Source organism: Vigna umbellata, chromosome 3 (genome assembly GCF_029865625.1).
Source record: "Vigna umbellata cultivar VRB3 chromosome 3, Vumbellata_1.0, whole genome shotgun sequence".
In the NCBI taxonomy this organism is placed as follows: Eukaryota; Viridiplantae; Streptophyta; class Magnoliopsida; order Fabales; family Fabaceae; genus Vigna; species Vigna umbellata.
The window spans coordinates 20,803,971-20,830,168 of NC_142167.1; the positions used below are offsets into that span (position 1 = coordinate 20,803,971).

Below are 26,198 nucleotides of genomic sequence, written 5' to 3' on the forward strand. Positions count from 1 at the left end.
GGTGCCAATGACAAGAAATAGAATGTTCGTGCTCAACATTCAAAGTGATGGCCCACAATGTCTTAAGATGTGCTACAAAGACCAATCATGGCTTTGGCATCTTCGATTTGGCCATCTTAATTTTAAAGGATTAGAGTTGCTCTTCAAGAAAGCAATGGTGAGAGGACTGCCTCATATTACTCACCCCAACCAAGTTTGTGAAGGATGTCTACTTGGAAAACAATTTCGATTGAGTTTCCCAAATGAGTCGGACTCAAGAGCTCAAAAGCCATTAGAACTCATACACACAGATGTGTGCGGACCAATCAAGCCAAGATCACTCGGTAAGAGTAATTATTTCCTTCTCTTCATTGATGATTTTTCAAGAAAAACATGGGTATATTTCTTAAAAGAAAAATCAGAAGTGTTTGAGAACTTCAAGAAGTTTAAAGCCCATGTTGAGAAGGAAAGTGGCCTTCTGATCAAAGCTTTGAGATCCGATCGTGGAGGAGAGTTTACATCAAAAGAGTTTCAGAAGTATTGTGAAGACAATGGAATCAGACGACAGTTGACAGTGCCAAGATCCCCTCAACAAAATGGAGTGGCTGAAAGGAAGAATAGAACTATCCTGGAGATGGCAAGGAGCATGCTTAAAAGCAAGAAACTTCCAAAGGAGTTTTGGGCTGAAGCTGTTGCATGTGCAGTCTATCTGACCAACCGCTCTCCAACAAGAAGCATTAGTGGAAAAACACCACAAGAAGCATGGTGCGGAAGAAAGCCAGGTATTTCTCATCTTAGAGTCTTTGGAAGCTTAGCTCATGTGCATGTGCCAGATGAGAAACGAAGTAAGCTTGATGACAAAAGTGAAAAATACATCTTCATTGGTTATGACGCCAACTCCAAAGGGTACAAACTCTACAATCCTGATTCAAGGAAAACAATCATCAGCCGGAATGTAGTGTTTGACGAAGAAGGAGAATGGGATTGGTCGACAAACTGTGAAGATCATACCTTCTTTCCGTGCATTGAAGAAGAGGATGTGGAACAACAACAACAACTGCAAGAGGCACCTGCTACTCCACCTACTTCACCAAATACAATCATTCAAGATGATGAAAGCTCAAGTGAAAGAATGCCACGTTTCCGAAGTCTCCAAGAAATTTATGAGGTAACTGAAAATATAGACAATGTTACCTTATTCTGTCTATTTGCAGATTGTGAGCCCATGAACTTCCAAGAAGCAATTGAAAAGAAGAGTTGGAGAAATGCAATGGATGAAGAGATCGAGGCAATAAAGAAGAATGATACTTGGGAGCTAGCCTCGCTTCCAAAAGGGCACAAAGCAATTGGTGTCAAGTGGGTCTACAAAGCAAAGAAAGACTCCAAAGGAGAAGTTCAGAGATACAAAGCGAGATTGGTGGCGAAGGGCTATAGTCAAAGGGCTGGCATCGACTATGACGAGGTATTTGCTCCAGTTGCTCGACTAGAAACTGTAAGACTTATTATATCATTAGCAGCTCAAAATAATTGGAAGATACATCAAATGGATGTCAAATCGGCCTTCTTAAATGGAGTTCTTGAAGAAGAAGTCTACATTGAGCAGCCACAAGGATATGAAGTCAAAGGTGAAGAAGATAAAGTCTTGAAATTAAAGAAGGCTCTTTATGGGTTGAAACAAGCCCCGAGAGCTTGGAATGTTCGGATTGACAAGTACTTCAAAGAAGCGAATTTCATCAAATGTCCATATGAGCATGCACTCTATATCAAAGCTCAAGGTAAAGATATTTTGATTGTATGCTTGTACGTCGATGACTTGATTTTTACAGGGAACAATCCAAGCATGTTTGAGGAATTCAAGAAGGATATGACAATGGAATTTGAAATGACCGACATGGGGCTTATGGCATATTATCTCGGAATTGAAGTAAAACAAGGAAACGAAGGAATTTTTATTACTCAAGAAAGCTATGCCAAAGACCTCCTCAAGAAGTTCAAGATGGATGATGCTAATCCAGTTGGTACTCCTATGGAATGCGGCATCAAGTTGAGTAAGGATGAAGAGGGAGAAAAGGTAGATCCAACCCTCTATAAAAGTCTTGTTGGAAGTTTGCGCTATTTAACTTGTACAAGACCAGACATTCTCTATGCCGTTGGAGTCGTGAGTCGGTACATGGAAGCTCCAACAACTACTCACTTCAAGTCTGCGAAGAGGATTCTTCGATATATCCAAGGTACGACAAGCTATGGCCTATACTACTCCATTTCTAACGATTACAAGCTTGTTGGATATAGTGATAGCGATTGGAGTGGAGATATGGATGACCGAAAGAGCACAAGTGGATTTGTGTTCTACATGGGAGACACAGCCTTTACTTGGATGTCCAAGAAGCAGCCTATTGTCACTTTGTCTACATGTGAAGCAGAGTATGTAGCTGCAACTTCATGTGTTTGCCATGCTGTTTGGCTACGCAACCTATTGAAGGAGTTAAGCTTGCCACAAGTGGAGCCGACAAAGATTTTCGTAGACAACAAGTCAGCAATAGCATTAGCAAAGAACCCAGTCTTCCATGATCGAAGTAAGCACATCCACACCCGTTACCATTACATTAGAGAATGCATCAGCAACAAGGATGTGCAAATGGAATATGTGAAGACACATGATCAGGTAGCAGATATCTTCACCAAACCGCTAAAGAAAGAAGTCTTTATGAAGTTGAGAAGTTTGCTTGGAGTACAAAATCAAGTTTAAGAGGGGGTGTTGGAATATAAATTGATTTTGTATGTTGGGCCTAAAAGATAAAAGCCCAATATTAGCAAAGGCCCAAATAGCATTCTAGAAAATCCTATCTAGAAGGATTCTAGAATATTCCACAAAAATATCTAGAGATGCTTATCCATAAGATATCTTTAGATAAGTTTAGAATTATAGGAATGTTTTAGAAAGTTCTAGAGAATAAATTATAACCCTTAGATGAATGTTGTGGTGGCAAGATCCTAACCATTGGTTAAGGAGGTGCCATTAGTATAAATAGGGGATGATTGTATCATTTGAGAATAAGCCAAAAAAAAAGTCTAGAAGCACTCAATACAAGCTTTTCCTCTTCTCTCAAAATCTTCCAACCTCTCCCAATCTTAAACACTTCCTTCTAGCCTTTAAAGTTTTTTTCCCAACAATTCCGGCAGATTTCCAATACTCCACTCCAAACCTCCCATGCGTGTTCCTTTTCCGTCACCAAAGAACTCATATTTTCAGATAAAGATGATAACAGCCAAGTGCGCAATCTTTCATCTTGAATAATCCATTGTCGATACTCCTCCCTTACCGTATCATTCTTTTCGTTTTCATATTTTTTAGGGATCGTAGAGCTTGTCACGAACCCTAACAAGCCTTCTCTGATCAATACACGCATAATTTGTTTTTTCCATTTACCTGCATTGCGCCATCCTTCTAGTTTTATAGGTAACTCGTCTGTGAGTCTCCATGGCACGGAAGATGATGACTCGGGTGCCAGCTCTAGTACCGATGACAGAGTTATTTTCGGTGCTGATGCTGCTGATGATCTAACTGCAAATTTCGCTTCGCACTCTTCCCACGTCAACGCTTCCGACTTCCTCGATGCTGGTATTACATCTTTTCTCTTGTAAACTTCGGTATTGAAAATAACTTGTATGCTCTTTCAATTACAGCGTCCGTCTAATGCAGAACACATGGCAGAAGACGGGGTGTCAAATGATCCTTGCATTTTGCTTGCTTTTTCGATTATTTCTATCATAGAAGACATGAGAGAAGACGGTAACACAGAAGACATGAAAGAAGTGTCAGATGACTCAGGTAAATTGTTTGCTTTTTCGAATACTTCTCTCATAGAAGACCTGAGAGAAGACAGATGTTTTTCACTGGGGATATTTTTCACAAGTGAAGACAAATGTTCATCAATTAGGAGAATTTCTGGTATGCATTGTGCGTTCCATTTGATATTTACTGATATGTGTACCCTTATATTTTTTCAGGGTACAGATGCAGCACACGTTAACGAGGCTATGGATCTTGCAGAAAAATTTGCATCAATGAAGTTGAGTTTATGTTGTATTGCAGTTTATCTGTTGTGTGGTGTTAGCATGCTTCAATGAATCTTCAGTTTGGTATATGCTTTTGTGTTGTGTGGACCTGGGGTGTGGTTTTGTGGTGTACGTGTGTGTTTGTGTGTATATATGTGGTTGTGTGTTGTGTATATGTAGGGTGTAGGAGGGATGACATCACGACTACCGAATACTGAGTTTCATTATTCAATACTTATTCACAAATAAAACATTCATCATCTATCCAATTTCATGTCCAGCGTTGTATAATATTTTCATTTAATTTTGATCCCACCAAACAACTAATATACCCACACCTGTTTGAAGCTATCAAAATGGCCATGGACCCAACCTATTACGATTTGTTATGATTGATAATACAGTAAGTGAATTCAGTCCAACTTATTTATTAATGATTAAAAAAATTTGAGTTTGACACCAACAATAGATAAATGAGTTGAATTACTTAATTAAAAAAATTATAATTTTTTTTAATTTAACATTTTTTTACCGTATAATCAGAATCCAAAAAGTTTAAATTTATTTTTTTAAAAATGTTTTTTTCTCTTGTTAGACACTAAACAAATAATTCACCAAATAACTAAATCATAATTCTATATAAAATCTAAATATTATCAAATTTGGCCCCAAAATTAAAAGGTTTGTTTTTGGTTTTGGTTGGATTATTAAATTAAAAGTGAGGTGTTTTCTTTTCTTCTATGTTTGGATTCACTTAACATATGTTCAATTTGGGTAAGTCAATGGATCGGGTTTATTTTTGACCCGTACTTGTGGTACATCGAATTGGTTAATGGAATTTAATATATTTTAACAAATCTATCAATTTAATACATTTTTTAACTATTTTAATGTCAACTAAATATTTTGTATGAAATATCATAATAAAAAACTTGATATTATCAAATATTCAATATCAGATAATCATAATTTTTTTATAATATAAAATGTTTGAAAAAAATTATGATTACATATATATTTCAAATTAAAGTAAAAATAAAATCTAACGAGAACTAAAATATTTATTAATTTTTTAAATGTTAATGAAAATAAGTTTATAAATTTAAAAACATGTCTAAATAATTATAAAAGAATCAGTATACCAAATTTAAAAATATTTTAAATGTGTTTTTATTTCATTTGTCTAAATTATAATAAAATATTTTTTATGCACCAATAAAAATTATAACATATAAGTTAAATCATATTGTACAAGAAAAACAAGGACTAAAATGATAATAATTTAAATTACACATGTCTTTTATTTTTTTTAACTTCAATAGATGATAATAAAATACATGTATATAATTACAATGATGAAATTACACTTATGACAATTAATTGGAAAATAAGAGTACTCACATTAAAAATTGTCACAACATTATTTCACAATATACAAATATATAACACATACAAATATTAAATAAAAATAAAAATAAAAATAATGAAATATATCTCTTAGAAATAATTTGATATACTACTCAACCAAACAAAAAAATATAATTGACGATGAAATAAATCGACTTAAAATCTAAAAAAGCTAATATAAAGTTAGTTTAAGAGTTGAAAAATAATAAAAATTGTTTTAAGAAAATAAGAGTGATTCAAATGAAACAAAAATTAAAAATAATAAAAAAAGAGAAAAGACATTTTTTCTTATTATAAAATTCAATATTTGAAATTAGAAATAAAATATTTTTATGTGAAAAAACAAATAAAAACATTTTTATGAGAAAAAACAAATAAAAATATTTTTAAAATATTTAATTATTTAAATATAAAGAAAAAACTGTTTGATTTACTCTAACTGATAATTCACTGTTAAATATAACCGTATAATGTTATAAAAAGAGGGAAAGTAACGTAAATATATTCACATTTTTAGGACGGAATATTTTTGCATTAATTAAACTCCAAAAATCTTCACTGGTCGGAGAATAAACAAATTATCGTCTCCAAAAACTCGGGCCGGCCGGCAAAAATGGGTCTGTAATGTGAGTAGTTGACCAAACAAAAAGGCCCAATAGTAGTTTCATTAAAAAAAATATTTATTACATAATATTTGGAGAGGTGGACTTTTTCGTCTGTTCCAAATCGTTAGCGTTAAAAAAACCAAGACACTAATAGATGAGTGAATGAAAAGAGGATTTGGTGTAAGAGCTTTGCTCATTTCCTTTCGAAACTGTAACCCTCTTCCGCCGCCGCTACTACCACTGTCACTCCCCTTTCGCGCCGCTAGATCTCTTCATTCGCCGTCGTCTTCCGTCGCAGCCATGCCCGGAGCTGATACTCAGCATGTGGAGTGGCCGGCGAAGCGCGTGAGGGACACTTTCATGGGTTTCTTCGAAGGCAAGAATCACGTCAACTGGAAGTCCAGCCCCGTCGTTCCCTTCAATGACCCCACTCTTCTCTTCGCCAACGCTGGTATGTTTTGCGATGAGTGATTATGTGTATGGATTTTTTCAAATTCCTCTTCAAGTCAACGTGTGCCATGCTATATTTGAAATTGGGAATGGTCGTGGAGGCGGTAAGGGTTTTGACTTGAAATATGAAGTGATGCTGAATACATTGTGATAATTTGTTAACATTTTTCATTGTGAGAGAAGAGAGGGAAGAGGGATATGGTAGGTGTTAAAAGGTTTTTGTAATGGAGAGTATTCATGTTTGTTGATAGATATATTGGTTATAATAGTAAGTTAATAACATTGTGTTATTTGATTTGCGGGAAAAATTTATGGTGTTAAGGTTTATTTGTGATGTGATGATAGGTATGAACCAGTTCAAGCCAATTTTTTTGGGTACCGCGGATCCCAACACTGCCTTGAGTAAACTCTCTCGTGCTTGCAACACACAAAAGTGCATTCGAGCTGGTGGTAAACACAATGATCTTGATGATGTAGGGAAGGACACCTACCACCACACCTTCTTTGAAATGTTGGGAAATTGGTCCTTCGGGGATTACTTTAAAGTAGAAGCCATCAGCTGGGCGTGGGAGCTTCTAACCGAAGTATGCTTTATTGGTTGGAGTTCATATTTTGCATCTTGAATTATGATCCTCTTTGTTGCAAACATTGATATTGTTATGTTAGATCACCATGCCAAGTTCTTTGTCCATGAGAATGATATCTAAAACACTAGAAGCTAGCTAGTAATTAACTACAGCTACCCCTTCTGTGCCATATAGGTTGGTTTATGTTATTGGGCTTTTTGTGTCTGCTTAATTTGTGCGTTTCATATGGTGGTAAGTTGGTCTTCTGCGTCCAGTTACACTTACATTTATCAAATTTTCCATCACTGTCAACAGCACTTCCAACTTCCACTCCATCAATTGCACCATGCCAACTATTAATGCGTTGAGTACTTTTTCCCGAGGAATAATGATATCGTGACTTAAATATTATGAAGGATTTTGTTAGTGTTCAATTGTCACCTGCAATCTTGACATTGGCTATCACATTTAGGTGCCTCTACTACTTGCTTATTATGGATGACTTAATGACCACATCCTATGAAAAAAATAAATTGGAATGCTTGGTATTGTGCCACATTGCTAAATTGGGAAGTTGGTGGTCATTTGACTTCTTGATTTATATAATCCATAACTTTTGCTCTTTTTAAGTTTGAATCGTGAACTTTTTTGTCTTCAGGTTTACAAGTTACCTTCAGATCGCTTGTATGCCACATATTTTGGTGGTGATGAAAAGGCTGGTCTTGCCCCTGATTTTGAGGCTAGAGATATATGGCTGAAGTTTTTGCCTCCTGGACGTGTGCTTCCTTTTGGATGCAAAGTATGCTTTCACCACGTCTTAAATTAAAATGCGAAACAGAATCACAAAGTATATTTAATATTATAGCAAACAGTATGCATTATTTTATACTACAATCAGAACAAAATACGTGTTTGGATGTTATTTCACAGACAACCTGTTGCTCTATTTTTATAATGTGATGATAAGTCATTTTTCATACTTAACAGTGTGACTGCAGGTAGTTATCTGCGAGTAATAATCGAAATTATACTGTCAATTAAAATATTATTTGGGCTTCTCAAATGGATGCTGGGACCATTTCACCTTTCCTCGAGGAAAACAATTAGAATGCAACTTCTTTTCATAAGAATTATATGGCATACAAAATTAAAATTTAGTATTTTACTGTAATTTATCTCAGAACTGAACCTGCATATCTTACTAAATCTGTATCTTTGGATAGGACAATTTCTGGGAAATGGGTGATACTGGTCCTTGTGGACCTTGCACTGAAATACATTTTGACAGAATTGGTAACCGTGATGCTGCATCATTGGTTAATTATGATGATCCTACTTGCATTGAGATATGGAACCTTGTCTTTATTCAGGTAATAAAATGATTTACAGAGATCAATAATTTTTCTCCTCTCATTTATGTACTTTGCTTAGTTGGTTCTGGAATGTATTTTTGCGTGCAATCTTATTCTATCACCATGGATCTGCATGTATTTGACTATTTGTTAACCTGGTAACAGTTCAATAGGGAGGCTGATGGCTCTCTTAAACCGCTTCCAGCAAAGCATGTTGATACGGGCTTGGGTTTTGAACGATTGACCTCTGTACTACAAAACAAAATGAGCAATTATGACACTGACATCTTCATGCCAATCTTTGATGTTATTCAGAAGGTATGTTAATGAAGGCATTAGAGTTTACTATGTTTCCCTTGTGTTTGTTGGTATTCAGCATGTAGTATCACTTATCACTTTTATAGCAGAATGTGTACACATGGTACCAAGTGGAGAGAGCATTTCCTAACCTATCTGAACCCATGGTTATCCGTTTGTATAAAGAAGTTCTATTGGAATATTTACATATGTAATTGTTGTAAGTCTATAACAATTAACACGAAATAAAATGATGACTAGGATTATTGTTGATTGTCGGGCTGGTACCCATTGTCCATAGTGTTTTTTTAAAGTTTTATATGAATGCAAACATATAATTCACTGTAAGTTGAATCACATTAAATTGTTTTTTTTTCTTGTTTTTTCTGTTTGTGCACCTTGTGACAAAAATAGGTCATTTGGATAAACCACTTGAGAATTAAACTGTAAAATAATTCTTGAGGGCTTAATTGATCCCTCTCATAATCTTCTATTTATAAGAATAAGTTGATACAAGAATACATGATAAATAAGATAACTCTAGACACAATATAATCATGATAAATAGGGTAAATATTCTAACACTCCCCTTCAAGCTGGAGCATACAAATTGTATGTACCAAATTTGGAATAAATAAACTCACTCCAACAAAATCAACTTGTCTTGAATGTCGAGACAATAGACATGGTAACTTTGGCTTCAAACAAGATGCACATATGCTTTAGACCATCGAGACAAAATGTCTATAAACGAAATTGGACTCACAAACCAGTGTAACCAAAGAGACTCCTCATAAGCATATGGAGAATAATATTGGACAACCACGAAACTTCAACTAGCACCATGAACCTTCAAGTAGGATGACTTTGACAAAGTTGATTTCCATCAAAAGTGAATGACGAGTGATAGACAATGACAAACTGCAGAGATTGGATTTCCATCAAGTAAGGATGGGACCTGCATGGCTAAAAGCGACAAACTATAGAGATTGGATTCCATTAAGTATGGATGGGGCTTGCAGTAGCTAAAAGCAACAAAATACAAGGACTAAATTGCCATCAGTGACTGATGGGGCCTGTAGTGGCGGAAACAAACTATAGTGACTAAACTTCCATCACTGATTGATGGGGTCTGCAGTGGCTGAAATATACTGCAGGGACTAAACTGCCATCATTGACTGATGGGGCCTACAGTGGTTGAAAGCAACAAACTATGAAGACTAAATTGCCATCATTGATTGATGGGGCCTGTAGTGGCTGAACCATACTCCCCTCACGCAGACGTCGGAAAGATGTGGCGTGTCTGGATGAGAACTAGCCTCTCGCTCAAGGTGGCGATCCAGATCCACTAGTTGTCGAACTAAACTGTGGCGGCAGATGGCAATAGACAGTGGTCGACAGCGAACAACGGCGAACGATGTCCGAAACAGAGGTTGATGGTGACAAACTTATGTGGACAGCTCCTCACGGTGGCAAAATAGTTCTAGGTGGACAACGACAAATGGCATCAGACAACGACAAACGGTGCTAGACAGTTGCGGACAACAACTAAGATTTGGAGAAATCAGAACGAGACTGCTCATTGAGGTATTTCAGAAAAGATGAAATTTTTAAGGCCGCCGACCACTGGCGGCAACAAAGATAGAGTAGGAAGAGACTCAGAGAACCTGCTCTGATACCAACTTGAGAATTAAGCTGTAAAATAATTCTTGAGGGTTTATAAGAATAAATTGATACAAGAATACATGATAAATAGGATAACTCTAGACACAATATAATCATGATAAATAGGATAAATGTTCTAACAAAACCAACTTTATTCCTCAAGCTGCTATGATATCTAATACCATTGAATAACTCCTTAAGTTCAAATGTCTATTTAAATAAATATCTTTTTTGACCTTCGATAACCTACATTTTCAAATTGTTGATTTTACCTGCTAATTTCAAATACTTATGGTTCCTTCCATTGTGTCATGGAATGCATTTCCATGTGTTGTTTTAAAATCCTGAGAATGCTTTTATGAATTTGCATTTAGATTTGCAACTGTTTTTTAAATTTCTATGTGAATGATTCCCCTTGTTAATGTATTTTTTTGTTTTCTTTTAGTCCTTATTAAATTAATGTTTGTGACTGGAAACTGTTTGATATATAATTTTTCTTTTGCGTAACCCATTTACAGGCAACTGGTGCCAGACCATATTCTGGTAAAGTTGGAGCAGATGATGTAGATAAAGTTGACATGGCATACAGGGTTGTTGCAGATCACATCAGAACTCTTTCATTTGCAATTGCTGACGGGTCTCGTCCTGGTATGATATTATAGAACGGGTATTTTCATTGACATTGGAGTCACAAAATAGCAGCTTTAAGTGACATCAATTTTTTTGTCTTTTCCCTTTCATACCTCGAGGGAGGCCTGTTCTTCATTGACAGGTTTAACTTTAACTCTGTTTGTAGCTGCACTATGAAAAATAAATTCCCTTAGCCAATCTATTTAGCTTTTTGACTTTTTGATTATTATATATCTGTAATACTAGCTGTAAAACATTTAGTCTGTGTGGGCATCACGTAGACCCGTTTTAAACTAAAATATTCTACTATTTGACTGGTTTCCATTTATTTTAAGGTAATGATGGTCGTGAGTATGTTCTAAGACGAATACTTCGTCGAGCTGTGCGGTATGGACGTGAAGTGCTAAAAGCTAAAGAGGGATTTTTCAGTGGGTATGTATAATGGTTGACAACTTTAATCTGATGCCTAAATCTTGATCTAAATCTTTGTTTCCATATATGATGCACTGACATGATACAAGTATTCGATACAAAACACATGTTTGATAAGGCCACTCATCTCATGTTAAAAAATATAGGATTCTATACGTTAAAATACGTTGAAAGTATATATCTATGCGTATATATAATTCACAAAAGCAAAATAAATGTTAGTGTAATTTTAAAGAAAGTATTAAAATTGAAAATCATTATTAAATATTATCCAATTGTATATACAAATAGTGAGAGTGAGAGTTGCTTCTATCAACAGTTGCTGTCACTTAATTAAGTGGTACTCAAATATTAATCCTGAAACAAAATTATATATTTTATGTATGTTTAATGTTTGGAATAATATAAAAGTAAAAATGAGTATAGTTAAATATAAGACTAAAAGAAATTATGATTGTTATATATATATATATATATTATATTTGAGACTATTTTAAGAAAAAAGGGTTAGAGTGTGGGAGACTTGGGAAGCGTTTCTTATTCTGCATGTCATAATACATAAGTTGTGAACCCTCACTGATAAAGCCTTCTATCGGAATAAGGTTTAATCCAAAGGACACGAGAATTCATAAAACAGGATCATTAGTTTTACCAATAAGCTACAGTTCTAACTTCCAAGCACTCTTTCTATGTATATTAAGTACTTTACTGAAACTCCAAAGTTTACGTATCTAAATGTATCCTTGTTTGATATGTTCTTGACATGGATACACTGGCTTGATGAACATATCATGCAACCAAGGCTGCCAGATTTCGCGTCCTGGCACCGTTAGGATAATAAAACATATTTATGTGTTTGAGTAGTTATGCTAGGATCCGATTGCAAGGTCATGGACTTGATTGAGTCCCACATTGGAAGTATGAGATTCTAGTGTGGGGTTTACTGGGCCTTGGATTCTTCAACTACAACAGCTAGCTTCTGTGTTGGCATTGTAGTGTTAGAGTGAGAGTAGTCAAAGTGCCAGTTCATAGAAAGCCTGCTGTGGATCATGGTGATTCTATTGCAGTGTATGGGGCTCAAGTCTCACATTGGAAGTATGAGATTTTTGAGTGAGTTTATTGGACTTTGGTTTCGGCAACTACAACTACTAATTTTTGTGGTGTGGTTCTTCCTAGGTTCTTATCAAGTCAGGTTGGGTAATAATTCAGTTGTACTGCATGTTTAACCTTCAGCGACATCCTGACAGGTTGTTGTAACCACCAGCTGTTGGTTATTCTGTGACATAGTGGTGGGAGTCTGTTAGATTGTTTGGGAATGTATTCATTATGTGTATGTATAAATATTTTCGTTGTAAATTGATTTTTTTGTAATCAATTTAGTTTGTAGTAAACTTGTATATTCTCGCTTAGCTCTGTTCTCTACTGTGTTTTTCTTTCATTTTCCATGACATTCTTTCTTAAATAAATTCTTTCACCTTTAATTATTTTTTCTAAATTGTGTACTTCTCTTTACTAGAATTGTTGCTGAGTTTGTCCTCGGGTAATTTTGTGTTGGTATAAATATGTGAACATACATTCTATTTGTAATGTTCTGTCCTCATTTTTACTGAATCCCAGGTTTGTAAGTGTGGTGGTGAATTTGATGGGTGATGTTTTCCCTGAGCTAAAACAACAGGAAACACACATTCGGAATGTAATTGAAGAGGAGGAGGAAAGTTTTGGAAGAACCTTAATTAAGGTGACGATAGGCATATGCTCATCATGTATATTTATGGATTATACTTGTCAATCTTAATGACAGCCATTTCTCAAATTAGTTTTGATTCTTGTGTACTATATTCGTTGGTTTTTGCCATATTCTTTTTCATGTTATACATATAAAGAGTATAAGAAGACCTGATTGTTTTTCCTTTCCCCAGGGTATTGAGAAATTTGAGACAGCTGTTCAACATGTTCAGGGAAAGACACTGAGTGGGGAGGCAAGTAGAACCTGTTATTTTCAGTTTCCTTGTAGTCATATGTATTTGCAAATATATGCCGTCTATTTAAAATTCAAGCAAACAAATATGTTTGTGAAATTTCACTTGGCTCTGAAATTTTTTGTTGTCTCATTTTTTAACTGTCTTTGGGGAAGTGATTTAAATTAGTTTCTCTTCATTTCAACTTTAAAATTCTGTTGTTTTTATCCATAACCGTTAATTACTTTAATTTTATCATAAAGATTTGTTGTTTGTGTTAAAATCACATTTGTAATAATGCACAAATACACGATTGTTGAACTGTTGATTTTATAATTCAATAAGTTGTTTCCAATAGACGTATGGGATATTTCTCATGCAGTTGTCTCTTGATTATAGGAAGCATTTGTCTTGTGGGATACATATGGATTCCCATTAGATCTCACTCAGGTAGGTGGGTTGGTTCACTTTAATGCTGCATGGAACTGTAAGTCTATGTTATACCTTGTTTTTTTTTTTTCTTTTATTTCCTAACAATTTCCTGTTGTATCAGCTGATGGCTGAAGAAAAAGGATTAGTTGTTGATGTTAAAGGTTTTGATAGGGCAATGGAGGCTGCAAGAGAGAGATCCAGAAGTGCTCAAACAAAGGTATCTTAATTGCTTGAATGCCTCTTTTCTGTGCATAAGTTTCTTATTTGTTTTAAAAACACCCGATATATTTAAAGGATAAATAAACTAATCCTTGACTGATATTACCACTCATCTTTTCTTTTTTCTGCTTCTACCACAACTTTCTTTTGTCATTGTCAGCAAGCTGGTGGGGCCATTGTCATGGATGCTGATGCTACCTCTGCATTGCACAAAAGGGGCATATCCCCAACAGATGATAGCTTCAAATATGCTTGGTTCAAGGTAATTTTGTTACAAACAACTACTGAATGGAGGAGTTTCTACTATTGGTTCTCTTGCCCCCAACCTTTTTTCTTTGATTAAACTTCTATTCACCATTTCTTACATAGGACCATGAGAGTGTGGTACAAGCAATATATACTGGTTCTGAGTTTGTTGATACCGTTAATACTGGTGATGATGTTGGTTTAGTTCTGGAATCTACAAGCTTCTATGCTGAGCAAGGTGGTCAGGTATCAGGCCTTTTTAAATAAATTGTTGAAATATATTGTATTGTATAATGGGCTTTTAGGGCTGGTCCATTGTTCCTTATATAGGACCTTTTTGTGTAATAGAAACTTTAACACAGTAATAATATTTTTACCATCTTTCAAACTTTCACATGGTATCTAGAGCTGGTTAGGGTTCGCCGCTGCTCACTGCCCGCGCCGTCGTTCTCCGTCGCTTTCCGCGCCGCTGCCGCCGTCCGCCACCGCCGTCCGCCGCCGTCCGCCGCCGCCGTCGCTGCCTTTTCTCCGGCGAAGTTAAGGGTTCGGTTCGCCTCGACGAGCGCGACCCATCCCTGGTGGTCGCCGCCTCATTCTTCTCTCGACGCGCCGTCACGCGCCGTTTCTCTCTGACCACTCTCGGGCGCGTGGACTTCACGCGCCGCCTCTCCCGTGCCGGATCTTCACCGCGCCACTGCCGGTCGTTTCGCCGCCGTCTCCTGAGTGTATTGTGGTCTCTGATTTGCTGTTCCGTTGAGGGTTGCTCCGTTTAGGGTTTCTTCCCACACCTTTTTCCCCTCTTTTCTTGTTTGGCTTTATAATGGCTGGTCTTGGAACACCGTCTCTCTCTGCTACTCCGACCATTACTTCTGCAAAACTCAATTGGAAAAACTATCTATCTTGGTCTTCTTCCGTGGAGTTATGGTTTCTTGGTCAAGGACACCATGATCATCTTGAACAAGATGTTTCCACCGTTCCTGAAGAAGAGAAATCTCAATGGCAAAAACTTGATTTTCAACTATGTGCTGTCCTATGGCAATCTGTTGAACCAGAAGTGTTAGAAATTTTAAGACCTTACAAATCGTGCTCTTCTTTTTGGAGAAAAGCTCAAGATATCTTTGCTAACGATGTGCAACGTCTCTTTGATGCAACTCAAAGAGTGACTTCCCTTAAACAAAACAATCATGATATGGTTACTTACATAGGAACGGCCCGTGCTGCTGTAGAAGAATTGAAGAATTTCTTTGTGGCTGATTCTTTAGAAGGCCTAAACAAGAAGCTTGATAAGTTTTATATGGTCTTAATTTTGAGAGGTCTACATTCAGATTTTGACCATGTTCGTGATCAAATGTTAGCTGGTGATCAAGTTCCATCAATGGACAGCTTAGTTACTCGACTTCTTCGGGTACCTTCATTAGTTAAAGACGAAAGTTCAATTGGTGGTATTGAAACATCAGCTATGGTAGCACCACAAGGAAGAGGAGGAGGCAGAGGCAACCGAGGAGGACGTGGTGGCCGTGGTATGCGTCCTCAGTGCACATATTGTAAGAGGATAGGCCATACTCGAGAGAAATGTTATGCCTTACATGGATATCCTGACAAAGTCGCTCATGTTTCGAAATCTGATGATCTCGAACCCAAAATTTCAAATGAAGAATACCAAGAATTTTTGAAGTATAAGTCTGGAAAATCTTCTCATCCTGACCAATCCTCTTCCATGTCCAATGTGTCAACTGCCTGCATATCTCAATCTATGGAAGGTCACAATCCATGGATCCTTGACTCAGGTGCCTCAGACCATATCTCTGGTACTATTTCTTCATTTTCTTCCATGTCCTCTCAGAAAATTCCTCATTTAATTACTGTTGCCAATGGATCCAAAGTTGCATCTCAGGGAATTGGCAGAGTTTCCTTATCTCCTTCACTAAATTTAAATTCTGTTTTGTATATTCCTCATTGTCCTTACAATTTAATCTCCTTGAGCCAATTGACTCGTTCCTTAAATTGTTCTGTAACCTTTACTGCTAATTCCTTTGTTATACAGGAACATGGTACGGGTCGCCTGATTGGAGAAGGACATGAGTCTCGAGGACTTTATTTTTTGAAACATAGCTCTTCAGTTTCCTGTTTTACCACTTCATCTCCAAAACTTTTGCATGATCGGTTGGGCCATCCAAGTTTATCCAAGTTGAAGATGATGGTTCCAAGTCTCAAGAACATTCAAGTCTTAGATTGTGAGTCGTGTCAATTAGGAAAACATGTTAGATCTTCTCATCCTAAAAAGTCTGAGACACTATGTAATTCTCCTTTCTCAACTATTCACTCTGATATTTGGGGACCAAGTCGTGTTACTTCTTTTGGTTTTAATTATTTTGTAACCTTCATTGATGAATTCTCTCGATGTACTTGGGTTTATTTAATGAAAGAGAGATCTGAACTTTTGTCCATATTTGTGTCTTTTATTAATGAAATTAAGAACCAATTTGGGAAGACAATTAAAATCCTTCGTAGTGATAATGCTAAGGAATATTTTTCTTTAGCGTTTTCTTCATTTTTATCTTCCCAAGGAATTTTACATCAGTCAACATGTCCTCACACTCCACAACAAAATGGTATTGCAGAGAGGAAGAATAGACATCTCATTGAAACTGCACGCTCCTTGATGTTGAATACTAATATCCCTGTACATCACTGGGGCGATGCAGTCCTCACTGCCTGTTTTCTAATCAATAGGATGCCTTCTTCCTCTCTTGAAAATAAAATTCCTCATTCTGTCATTTTTCCAAATGACACTCTATATCATATCTCCCCACGTGTATTTGGGTGTACATGTTTTGTCCATAATGTTTCTCCAGGTCTTGATAAGCTATCCGCAAAGGCTATTAAGTGTGTCTTCTTGGGATATTCTCGTCTTCAGAAAGGGTATAAATGTTATTCTCCCTCCACCAAGAGATATTATATGTCTGCTGATGTCACATTCTTTGAGGATACACCGTTTTTCTCGTCCTCTGTGGAGGATCGTTCATCTGTTCAACAAATGTTTCCTCTACCATCGTGTGATCCCTTGGTTATTCCTGCTTCTATACCTCAAACTCAAAATGTGAATGACATTGTTCCTCCACCTCTTATCACATATCAGCGTCGGAGACAATCTCAAGCTCAGAACAATGAAGATCCTCTAGACTCATCTCCTCCTCCCTCAGCTCACCAGACCATGGATCCTTCATCCTCCTCGTCTTCTACTGACTCAGATGATAATTTGCCCATTGCCCTTCGAAAAGGTATTCGTTCTACTCGTAATCCATATCCTGTTTATAATTTTTTGAGTTATCATCGTTTGTCTTCTACCTATTTCTCTTTTGTTTCTTCCTTATCCTCCCTTAAGACTCCTAATAATATTTATGAGGCACTTGATCATCCTGGATGGCGTCAAGCCATGATTGATGAAATGCAGGCCCTTGACCACAATGGTACTTGGGACCTTGTTCCTCTTCCTCCTGGTAAGAAGCCTGTTGGCTGCCGATGGGTTTATGCTATTAAGGTTGGTCCTACTGGTGAAATTGATCGTCTAAAAGCTCGTCTAGTAGCTAAGGGATATACTCAAGTTTATGGCATTGATTATTGTGATACGTTTTCTCCTGTGGCTAAAACCAGTACAGTTCGTATTTTACTTGCTATGGCTGCCATTCGTCATTGGCCACTTTACCAGTTGGACATTAAAAATGCCTTTCTTCATGGTGATCTAGAAGAGGAGATATACATGGAGCAACCTCCTGGGTTTGTTGCTCAGGGGGAGTCTGGGTTAGTTTGTAAATTACGTCGTTCCCTCTATGGCTTGAAACAATCACCCCGTGCTTGGTTTGGTAAATTTAGTCGGGTTGTGCAAAATTTTGGATTGAAACGATGTGAGGCGGATCACTCAGTGTTTTATGGTCATTTTTCTCCTGACAAATGTGTTTATCTCATGGTGTATGTTGATGATATTGTTATTACAGGGAATGACAACACTAAAATTACTCAATTAAAGAATCATTTGTTCAACCACTTTCAGACTAAAGATCTGGGTCGTCTAAAATACTTCCTTGGTATTGAAGTAGCACAGTCAAAAGAAGGTGTCATCATTTCACAAAGGAAATATGCTCTTGATATTTTAGAGGAAACAGGCTTGACAAATTGCAAGCCTATTGATAGTCCTATGGACTCAAATCAAAAGCTAATGAGAGATCAAGGTGAACCTTTCTCAGATCCAGAGAGATATAGAAGGCTGGTTGGAAAACTCATATATCTTACAATAACAAGACCTGATCTTTCTTATCCAGTGGGAGTTGTGAGTCAATTTATGCAAAATCCACATGTTGACCATTGGAATGCAGTGATTCGAATTCTCAGATACATAAAAGGAAATCCAGGACAGGGATTGTTGTATGAGGACAAGGGAAGCACTCAGATTGAAGGATATTGTGATGCAGATTGGGCTGGTTCTCCAATTGATCGAAGATCTACTACAGGATATTGTGTTCTACTTGGAGGGAACCTTATATCTTGGAGAAGTAAGAAACAAAGTGTTGTTGCTAGATCTAGTGCTGAAGCTGAATACCGATCTATGGCTTTGACTACATGCGAACTTGTGTGGATCAAGCAACTTCTCCAAGAGTTGAAATTTTGTGGAAATGAGTCTTTGAAACTGTACTGTGACAACCAAGCAGCCCTTCATATTGCCTCCAATCCAGTGTTTCATGAGAGAACAAAACATATAGAAATTGATTGTCATTTTATTAGAGAGAAGTTGTTGACTAAGGAACTTGTTACTGAGTTTGTCAATTCTAATGAACAACTCGGAGACATTATGACCAAATCTCTAAGGGGGCCTAGGATTCAATGTATATGTTCCAAGCTTGGTGCATATGATCTATATGCTCCAGCTTGAGGGGGAGTGTTGAAATATATTGTATTGTATAATGGGCTTTTAGGGCTGGTCCATTGTTCCTTATATAGGACCTTTTTGTGTAATAGAAACTTTAACACAGTAATAATATTTTTACCATCTTTCAAACTTTCACATAAATAATGTTATATTTCGTTGTAGTTTTATTTGTATGCGTGAGCATATTATAGTAGCAAAACTAGAAGAGAAGCATTTTAACATTAATGACTTTGACATATGAAACAGTAGAATAAAAATGGTCAGAGGTATAATGTGTAGAACATGATATTTTGATGTATTTTGATAATGGAAAATATAAAGCAAATATGCCGTGAATTAGCCAACTGACATGAAAACAGGGACCGAAAATAAAATAGTCTACCAGTTGAATTTGTTAGTTCAATGCAAGTGATGCACTCTCCTTTTATTACGGATGCAGATTTTTGATACTGGATCACTTGAGGGTACAATTGGTTCATTTGAAGTACATAATACTCAAGTTTACGGAGGTTTTATTCTTCACATTGGTAATGGGACCGGTGTCTCTGTTGGTGACAGAGTAGTATGCAAGGTCTATATATATTATATATATATATATATATATATATTCTTTTTACTTTTTATTTTTACTTCAAATACCTCCACTTTTTTTTGGTTATCTTTCAGTACTTCTTTTTCTCTGTATTCCTCATTTATTTTGTATATTTCATAACTTTTTTAGGTTGACTATGGAAGACGTGCCCTCGTAGCCCCTAACCATACCTGCACGCACATGTTAAACTTTGCTCTTAGGGTATGCTGATATAGGCCACTGAATGAAGACGTGTCATTCCTCTTACTGATCTGTGTGCTTGCTGAAATTTCCTATGTTGAATGCAGGAAGTACTTGGCAATCATGTTGACCAGAAAGGATCCATTGTTCTACCTGAAAAATTGAGATTCGACTTTTCTCATGGTAAAGTTTGTTCAATTGGACTGTTAGATTATTGTAAGTATAAAGAGTTGCTGTTTACTAAGCTTTAATGATAGGCAAGCCTGTTGACGCCGACAATTTAAGGAGAATTGAGGCAATTGTTAATGAGCAAATTAAAGCTGAATTGGATGTAAGTGCAAAGGAAGCAACTCTTGCAGATGCCAAGCGTATCAATGGTTTACGAGCTGTATTTGGTGAAGTGAGTAATGTCATTTCACAGTTTTTGGTTGTCTTTGTAACACTTCCATTTTTTGCTTACTAAAATCTATAACTAACACAAATTACATAATTTAAATTAAAACTTCATTTCTATTTTATTGAAAATCTCAATTACAAACTGATTTTGTTGAAAAGGGAAAACCTAAGATTAAAACTTTATCTCAAACATCTCTCGATATTGACCATTCTCCTTATTGTTTTGCATCTTCCTCAACACCTATACGATGGTATGCTCTCGTATAAAAACGATACGTATCATCGCATATAGAAATCACCAAATAAAATAAGGGTGAACTAACACACGAACAATCAACCTTATAATCACAATTCATAACTAAACAATATAAAAATCATGTCATATCCCTCAACCAACCTTCTAACCCATCCATGATCATATCCTAGCTCAAAACATGTTTTCAAAGCAACAATAGAACCACTTGCGATCTGACACCCCAATTCCACACACAAATGGTCTCAATGCAAGACATTGACTCATAAAGGCTGATAAACTACTTTCATAGCAGTTACACCCTCCCAAAGAGTTTTCAACCTTCCGATATTCGAGAACTAAGCAGGTATTAGGTTTTCAATTGTAACTCACCATAAGAGCTAGAACTCCTGATTGCTCCAGAGTCTTACAGACAGAGCTCATTTCTCACTGTTCTCTTAGAGAGACTTCCTGGCGAAGTTCACGAGTTGTACCACATGCAAAGTTTACGGGTCATTAGTTCCTGTGGAGCTAAAACCCCTCCTACCCACCAAGAGTCTTATGAACAGAGTCCACCCTCTCTTTTCTCCATGGGTGGAGTCTTCAGGATCCACTTTCCACTGCCCTCCTAGAGAGTCTTATGAGCAAAGTCCCCTACCTCTTTCTGAGACACATATTTTCATTCTAGCAACCAACACATATTTTCAAAGAAATAAAATAAAACAAAATAACACCGGATTTCTTATAAAATTACCTTAAATTTACTATATATATATATATATATATATATATATATATATATATATATATATATATATACACAAACACACACACATACATTAATCCAAACTAACTTTTCCCACTCAATATATAATTTATTTAGACTATATTATGTATAATATCCTAACAATATTATAAAATATTAGAATCTACATTATATATAACATACTAGCAAAACCTTTTATAACTATTTATTCACCGCACCTATTAAACCTCATACTACCCATGGCAACCCACAATTTAGTCACTGCCAATATATATTAATTAGGCACCCAACCCAAAAATGTATCTACAATTCCAAGACATCTATGCTAAAAAAGATCACCAACCACGTAAAATTTGTTGTTGCCATTCCTTATAGGAGTTGAACCTAATACCTTTCCTATGTTACCCAAGTATTCTAACCAAATAAGCTATATAACTAGTTTGATCATTTTACTCATCCCAAAATCATAACTTCAACTTAACCCATCATTTTTAGTTTTTCCTGGATCATGTTCCTCAATATTTTGCCTTGGTGTAGGTCTATCCCGATCCTGTTAGAGTTGTGTCAATTGGACAAAAAGTTGAGGATCTTCTTGCTGACCCTGACAATGAAAAATGGTTATCTATTTCATCAGAATTATGTGGAGGTGAATATTGTAGCAATGCTTTCTTTGAAGGTCTTTTTTTCTTTATTATTGGAAGCTCTTCATTTTTAGTTGATGATCTAGGCACCCATATTTCAAACACACGAGAGGCAAAAGCTTTTGCACTTTTATCTGAGGAGGGCATTGCAAAAGGCATACGCAGAATAACAGCTGTCACAACTGATCGTGCTTATGATGCAATGAAAGTGGCAGATGAATTGGAGCAGCAAGTAGATGAAGCAGCTAAGTTAGATGGAAGTTTGTTGGAAGAGGTTGGTATTTGGGTTTCTATTCATAAGATTTTTTTGAAAATTAGGCTTGTACTTTTTTCCTTTCTATTCTAGTTAGTTGGCCAATTCAACAAGTCGAAATGTTTGGCTCCATAACATCTAATAACCGTAGATGGGAAAAACAGAACTAGCATACAACTAACTGAACCAGCTACCAAATTGGGGATTATAATTGCTTGTTTTAAGGATAGTTATCAAACTAGATGTTGGGCGTATAAAAATTCCTAGTTTTGAACCCAATATCAAGGCCTAATGGAGCTTATTCAGTATATTGGAAATACTTGAGACCGTGAACATGAAGTCTTGATTGAATTACTAAACTAACAGAGAAACTGGTAAATACATTTATTATGCATTGAAAGTTCCTTTCATTTTTAGCCTTGGAGGAAGATGGGAGTTTGTGCTGCTATAATGGTATGGATACTACTAGGCTGGGCTTTAATGTATTCTAATAAGTTTTTTTTTTTTGTCTCATTTTGGGCAGCTAGAATATGTAGTTGTGTACTGATTTGTCTGTCTTGAACCACCGTCATGCACTTAGTATTATCTGAATATTCAAACACCATAGTTGGGAGCCTAACAGCTGAAGTTAGTGCATGCCCTCTTTCACATGATTGTCTCTTGATCTCCTTTTCTCTTTCTTTGTTATCAACAACGATTTTTCTAGCAGATAGATTATAGATATGTTGCATACATATCTTTCCCTTCCAGAATTGTAGTCACCTGATTTTCTCTTTCCCTTACAGAAAGTTTCATCATTGAAAAACAATGTTGAAACTTTATCAATTCCTGCTGCCAAGAAAGCTGACATCAAGACAAAGATAGCCCGACTTCAGGTATTATATATAGGGCATTTTTTATTTCTTGTCCTTTAATTTGCTCATGGATTTAGTGATATATTTTAATAATATCATATTTCTTGTAGGACCAAGTGAGAAAAGCACAGAAGCAGATTGCTGAGGAAAACAAGCGTAAAGCTGTAAATATTACAGCTGAGAAAGCTGAGCTTGCTGCTTCTAACGGGAAAACTTTTTGCATATCTCGTGTTAATGTTGGTCTGGATGTGGCTGCAGTTCGTGAGGCTGTTACAAAAGTGATGGACCAAAAGGTAATTGCTGATTTTAATTCTGGCGCCATTTAGTAGTTGTCATCGTATGGATGAATATACTTTGAGATGTCATATTCCTGGTATTTAAGTTTTCTGTTAAAATCAAACACTAACTTTTAATGATGCTGGATGTTAAATAGGGCTTATCTGTGATGGTTTTTAGCACGGATGAATCTACAAACAAGGCTGTAATTTGTGCTGGGGTGCCAGAGAAAGGAGATAAAGGTAAGCTGGATGTGGCAGAGTGGCTGAGTAATGCGTTGGGGCCTCTAAAAGGGAGATGTGGTAAAGGAAAAGGTGGTCTTGCAACGGGTCAGGTTAGTTATTGACTAATTACTTTAATCTCTGCACATAAGTAGCTAATGTTTAATCTCCAGGGTCTAGGATAATGCTCAAGATGTCGTGGGTTTTAATCGTTTATATCACAACTTATTTCAACAATCCTAAGAGCAATTGAAATTTGTTAGTTTATAACGTAGGTTCAGAAACGTTGTTTTAATTGAAAGTTTGATCATGTACTGTATATGCAAATTGCAAATTTGAATTGGCTTAAAATTATTCTTAATTGGTCCAGTTTTTTTTTTTTTTTCTGGAATTGATTTGATGTAATATTAGTTATAGTTTTGTTGAGATTGATTACTGTTTTCTAAAACGTATTTGGAGAAGAGGGGTAGAGAAAAATAATGGAACTTTATGTTGGATTTGATTTGAACTTAAACGCTGGCCAAAATAAAACTAGTTTTTGAAAATTCAAGTTCCAGCCTCACTATTTTAAAACTAGGCAATTGTTTCGGAGCTACCTGACTTATTTATGGAGACATCTTATAATTTTATATAGTTTGAAGTCCTTTTGTCCAAATAGAGTTTGGTCACTTTGAATTTTGTATGCCGACAACCATCAGCACTGGGAATATTTTTCACAAGTGAAGACAAATGTTCATCAATTAGGAGAATTTCTGGTGTGCATTGTGCCGTTCCATTTGATATTTACTGATATGTGTACCCATATCTTTTTTCAGGGTACAGATGCAGCACACGTTAACGAGGCAATGGATCTTGCAGAAAAATTTGCATCAATGAAGTTGAGTTAATGTTGTACTGCAGTTTATCTGTCGTGTGGTGTTTTTAGTTTGATATAATTATATAGAAGGGAAGGGCACTTGCAGTAATTATTAGATCCACATGAGTTGAACAAATTTCTAGTTGAGTGCCTGAATATTCTTTTTATACAGACATTAGTTTTGGTTTTTATAGACCACTTGTTGTTCCACAATTACAGTAGCAATTGCTCTGATAGATTATCAAGATGTTATGAAGTTCTAAAATGTGATAATTTTCTTAGCATTTATTTGTTTTTTTGATTATTTGTGTGCCTGTAAATTTTGATGATTTCAGCATTTCGTTTCACATAAACGGTCTAACACGTCTAATGGGGGATTTAAGGTCCAACGGGAGATTTTAGTTTCATTTTTTAGAGGAATATAAGGTAAATAGTTATTTTTCGAAGTAGCATACGAAAGCTTCCACAAAGAAAAGAGATGGAAAATAAAAAACAGTAGTTTTTGTTTTATGATAATATTTGACCATAGATATTTGAAACGCCCAGATGTGAAATATATTTTGTGGTCAGTAGTTTTGTGGTTTAGGCGTTTTTCTTTTCGGCCATAAATACTCAAGCTATGATAGATGGACATCATACTATTCTTTATTTATTTTAAATATGAAACTTTATTAATTAATAAACGTTTTGAGTTATTTTTATCTGTGTATTTGAAAGAAAAAAAATAATCTTAGACGTGAATTTTTTGGAAATTGATTTTAAATTTTAAATTACTTTGAATAAATAAATAAATTAAAATCTCACATTTTTTATTCCACGCACAAAAGTTAATTATATATTTGAAAATTTATTGGACTCTTTTATATAAAAATTTGATGGTTAAAAAAAAAGGAAAGGAAAGGGAGAAGAAAGAGTTAGAATGAAAAGATAAATTCTAAATTTCAGTTTCTTAAATTTGTTTCTCCATTTCTCGTAAATCTTTTAATTACTGTAAAAAATAAATCAGTCCACTAAAAATGCTAAACATATGAGAGCGTTAAAACTTTCTTAATTACAATACAAGTATTAAAAGGCATTGAAGCTTGTAATATTGTATTTGTATAAACATCTCATTTAATACTATAAAACTTTCAAAAGTAAAACATGATAAATTTTGATAAGATACAACAAATAAATAAATAAATATAAAAAATTAATACAATTATTCATATTATTAAATAGATTATCGCACAACTGAAAAATACTAAAAGTTATTTAAGAGGAATAATCTCTCTTATACAACATAAACTAGATAAAAATTTATAACTATGTCTTTGCCTATCACAAAAGACATATTAATACTTAACTCGTTACCTATTCACACTTAGAGTTGATCATCGCAAAAACACAACAATACATAAAAGAAAAGAAAAATAAGATAAGCTAGTGTGGAAAAGGAATAACATAAAACAATTATTTCATATTAAATACTAGCTCACCATGGATAAAGTGCTATAACTCACACAAACACATAAATAATTGATATTATCTGGATATATGCCTTTGATATAGAGTTTCACCTGCAGAATTACAAAATTAGGTGCTCATCGGTAAAAAGGGGTGCTTAGGGATTTAAGGCAAAAATTTTCCAAGACTTGCACAACCAAACTTGCATTCGGTGCCACTACCAAGCGTTATTGAAGATGTTCAATTTAATCATCAAATCCCATA

The 26,198-nt window shown here is 35.6% G+C and overlaps 1 protein-coding gene across 1 annotated transcript; it reads left to right on the forward strand.

The window, feature by feature from the left end:
- The first annotated feature begins 6,182 nt into the window (after positions 1–6,182).
- ALATS (Alanyl-tRNA synthetase) lies at positions 6,183–24,772 on the forward strand. Its single transcript, XM_088109040.1, has 23 exons — positions 6,183–6,501; positions 6,846–7,084; positions 7,725–7,865; positions 8,290–8,436; positions 8,584–8,736; positions 10,899–11,028; positions 11,346–11,442; positions 13,060–13,180; positions 13,362–13,425; positions 13,804–13,850; positions 13,954–14,049; positions 14,212–14,313; positions 14,421–14,543; positions 19,661–19,792; positions 19,943–20,014; positions 20,101–20,176; positions 20,251–20,393; positions 21,925–22,033; positions 22,115–22,302; positions 23,067–23,156; positions 23,246–23,428; positions 23,569–23,745; positions 24,448–24,772. Exons 1-23 carry the CDS (start codon positions 6,213–6,215, stop codon positions 24,517–24,519), a joined length of 2,991 nt encoding a protein of 996 aa, XP_087965166.1. The 5' UTR covers positions 6,183–6,212; the 3' UTR covers positions 24,520–24,772.
- The last annotated feature ends 1,426 nt before the right edge of the window (positions 24,773–26,198 follow it).

Excerpts from the sequence above, each read along its gene's own strand:
- ALATS (XM_088109040.1), top strand. The coding sequence starts at position 6,213 with ATGAAAAGAGGATTTGGTGTAAGAGCTTTGCTCATTTCCTTTCGAAAC. Across the intron at positions 11,029-11,345 it reads TGCTGACGGGTCTCGTCCTG|GTAATGATGGTCGTGAGTAT; the intron begins GTATGATATTAT and ends ATTTATTTTAAG. Across the intron at positions 20,015-20,100 it reads TGTTAAACTTTGCTCTTAGG|GAAGTACTTGGCAATCATGT; the intron begins GTATGCTGATAT and ends TGTTGAATGCAG.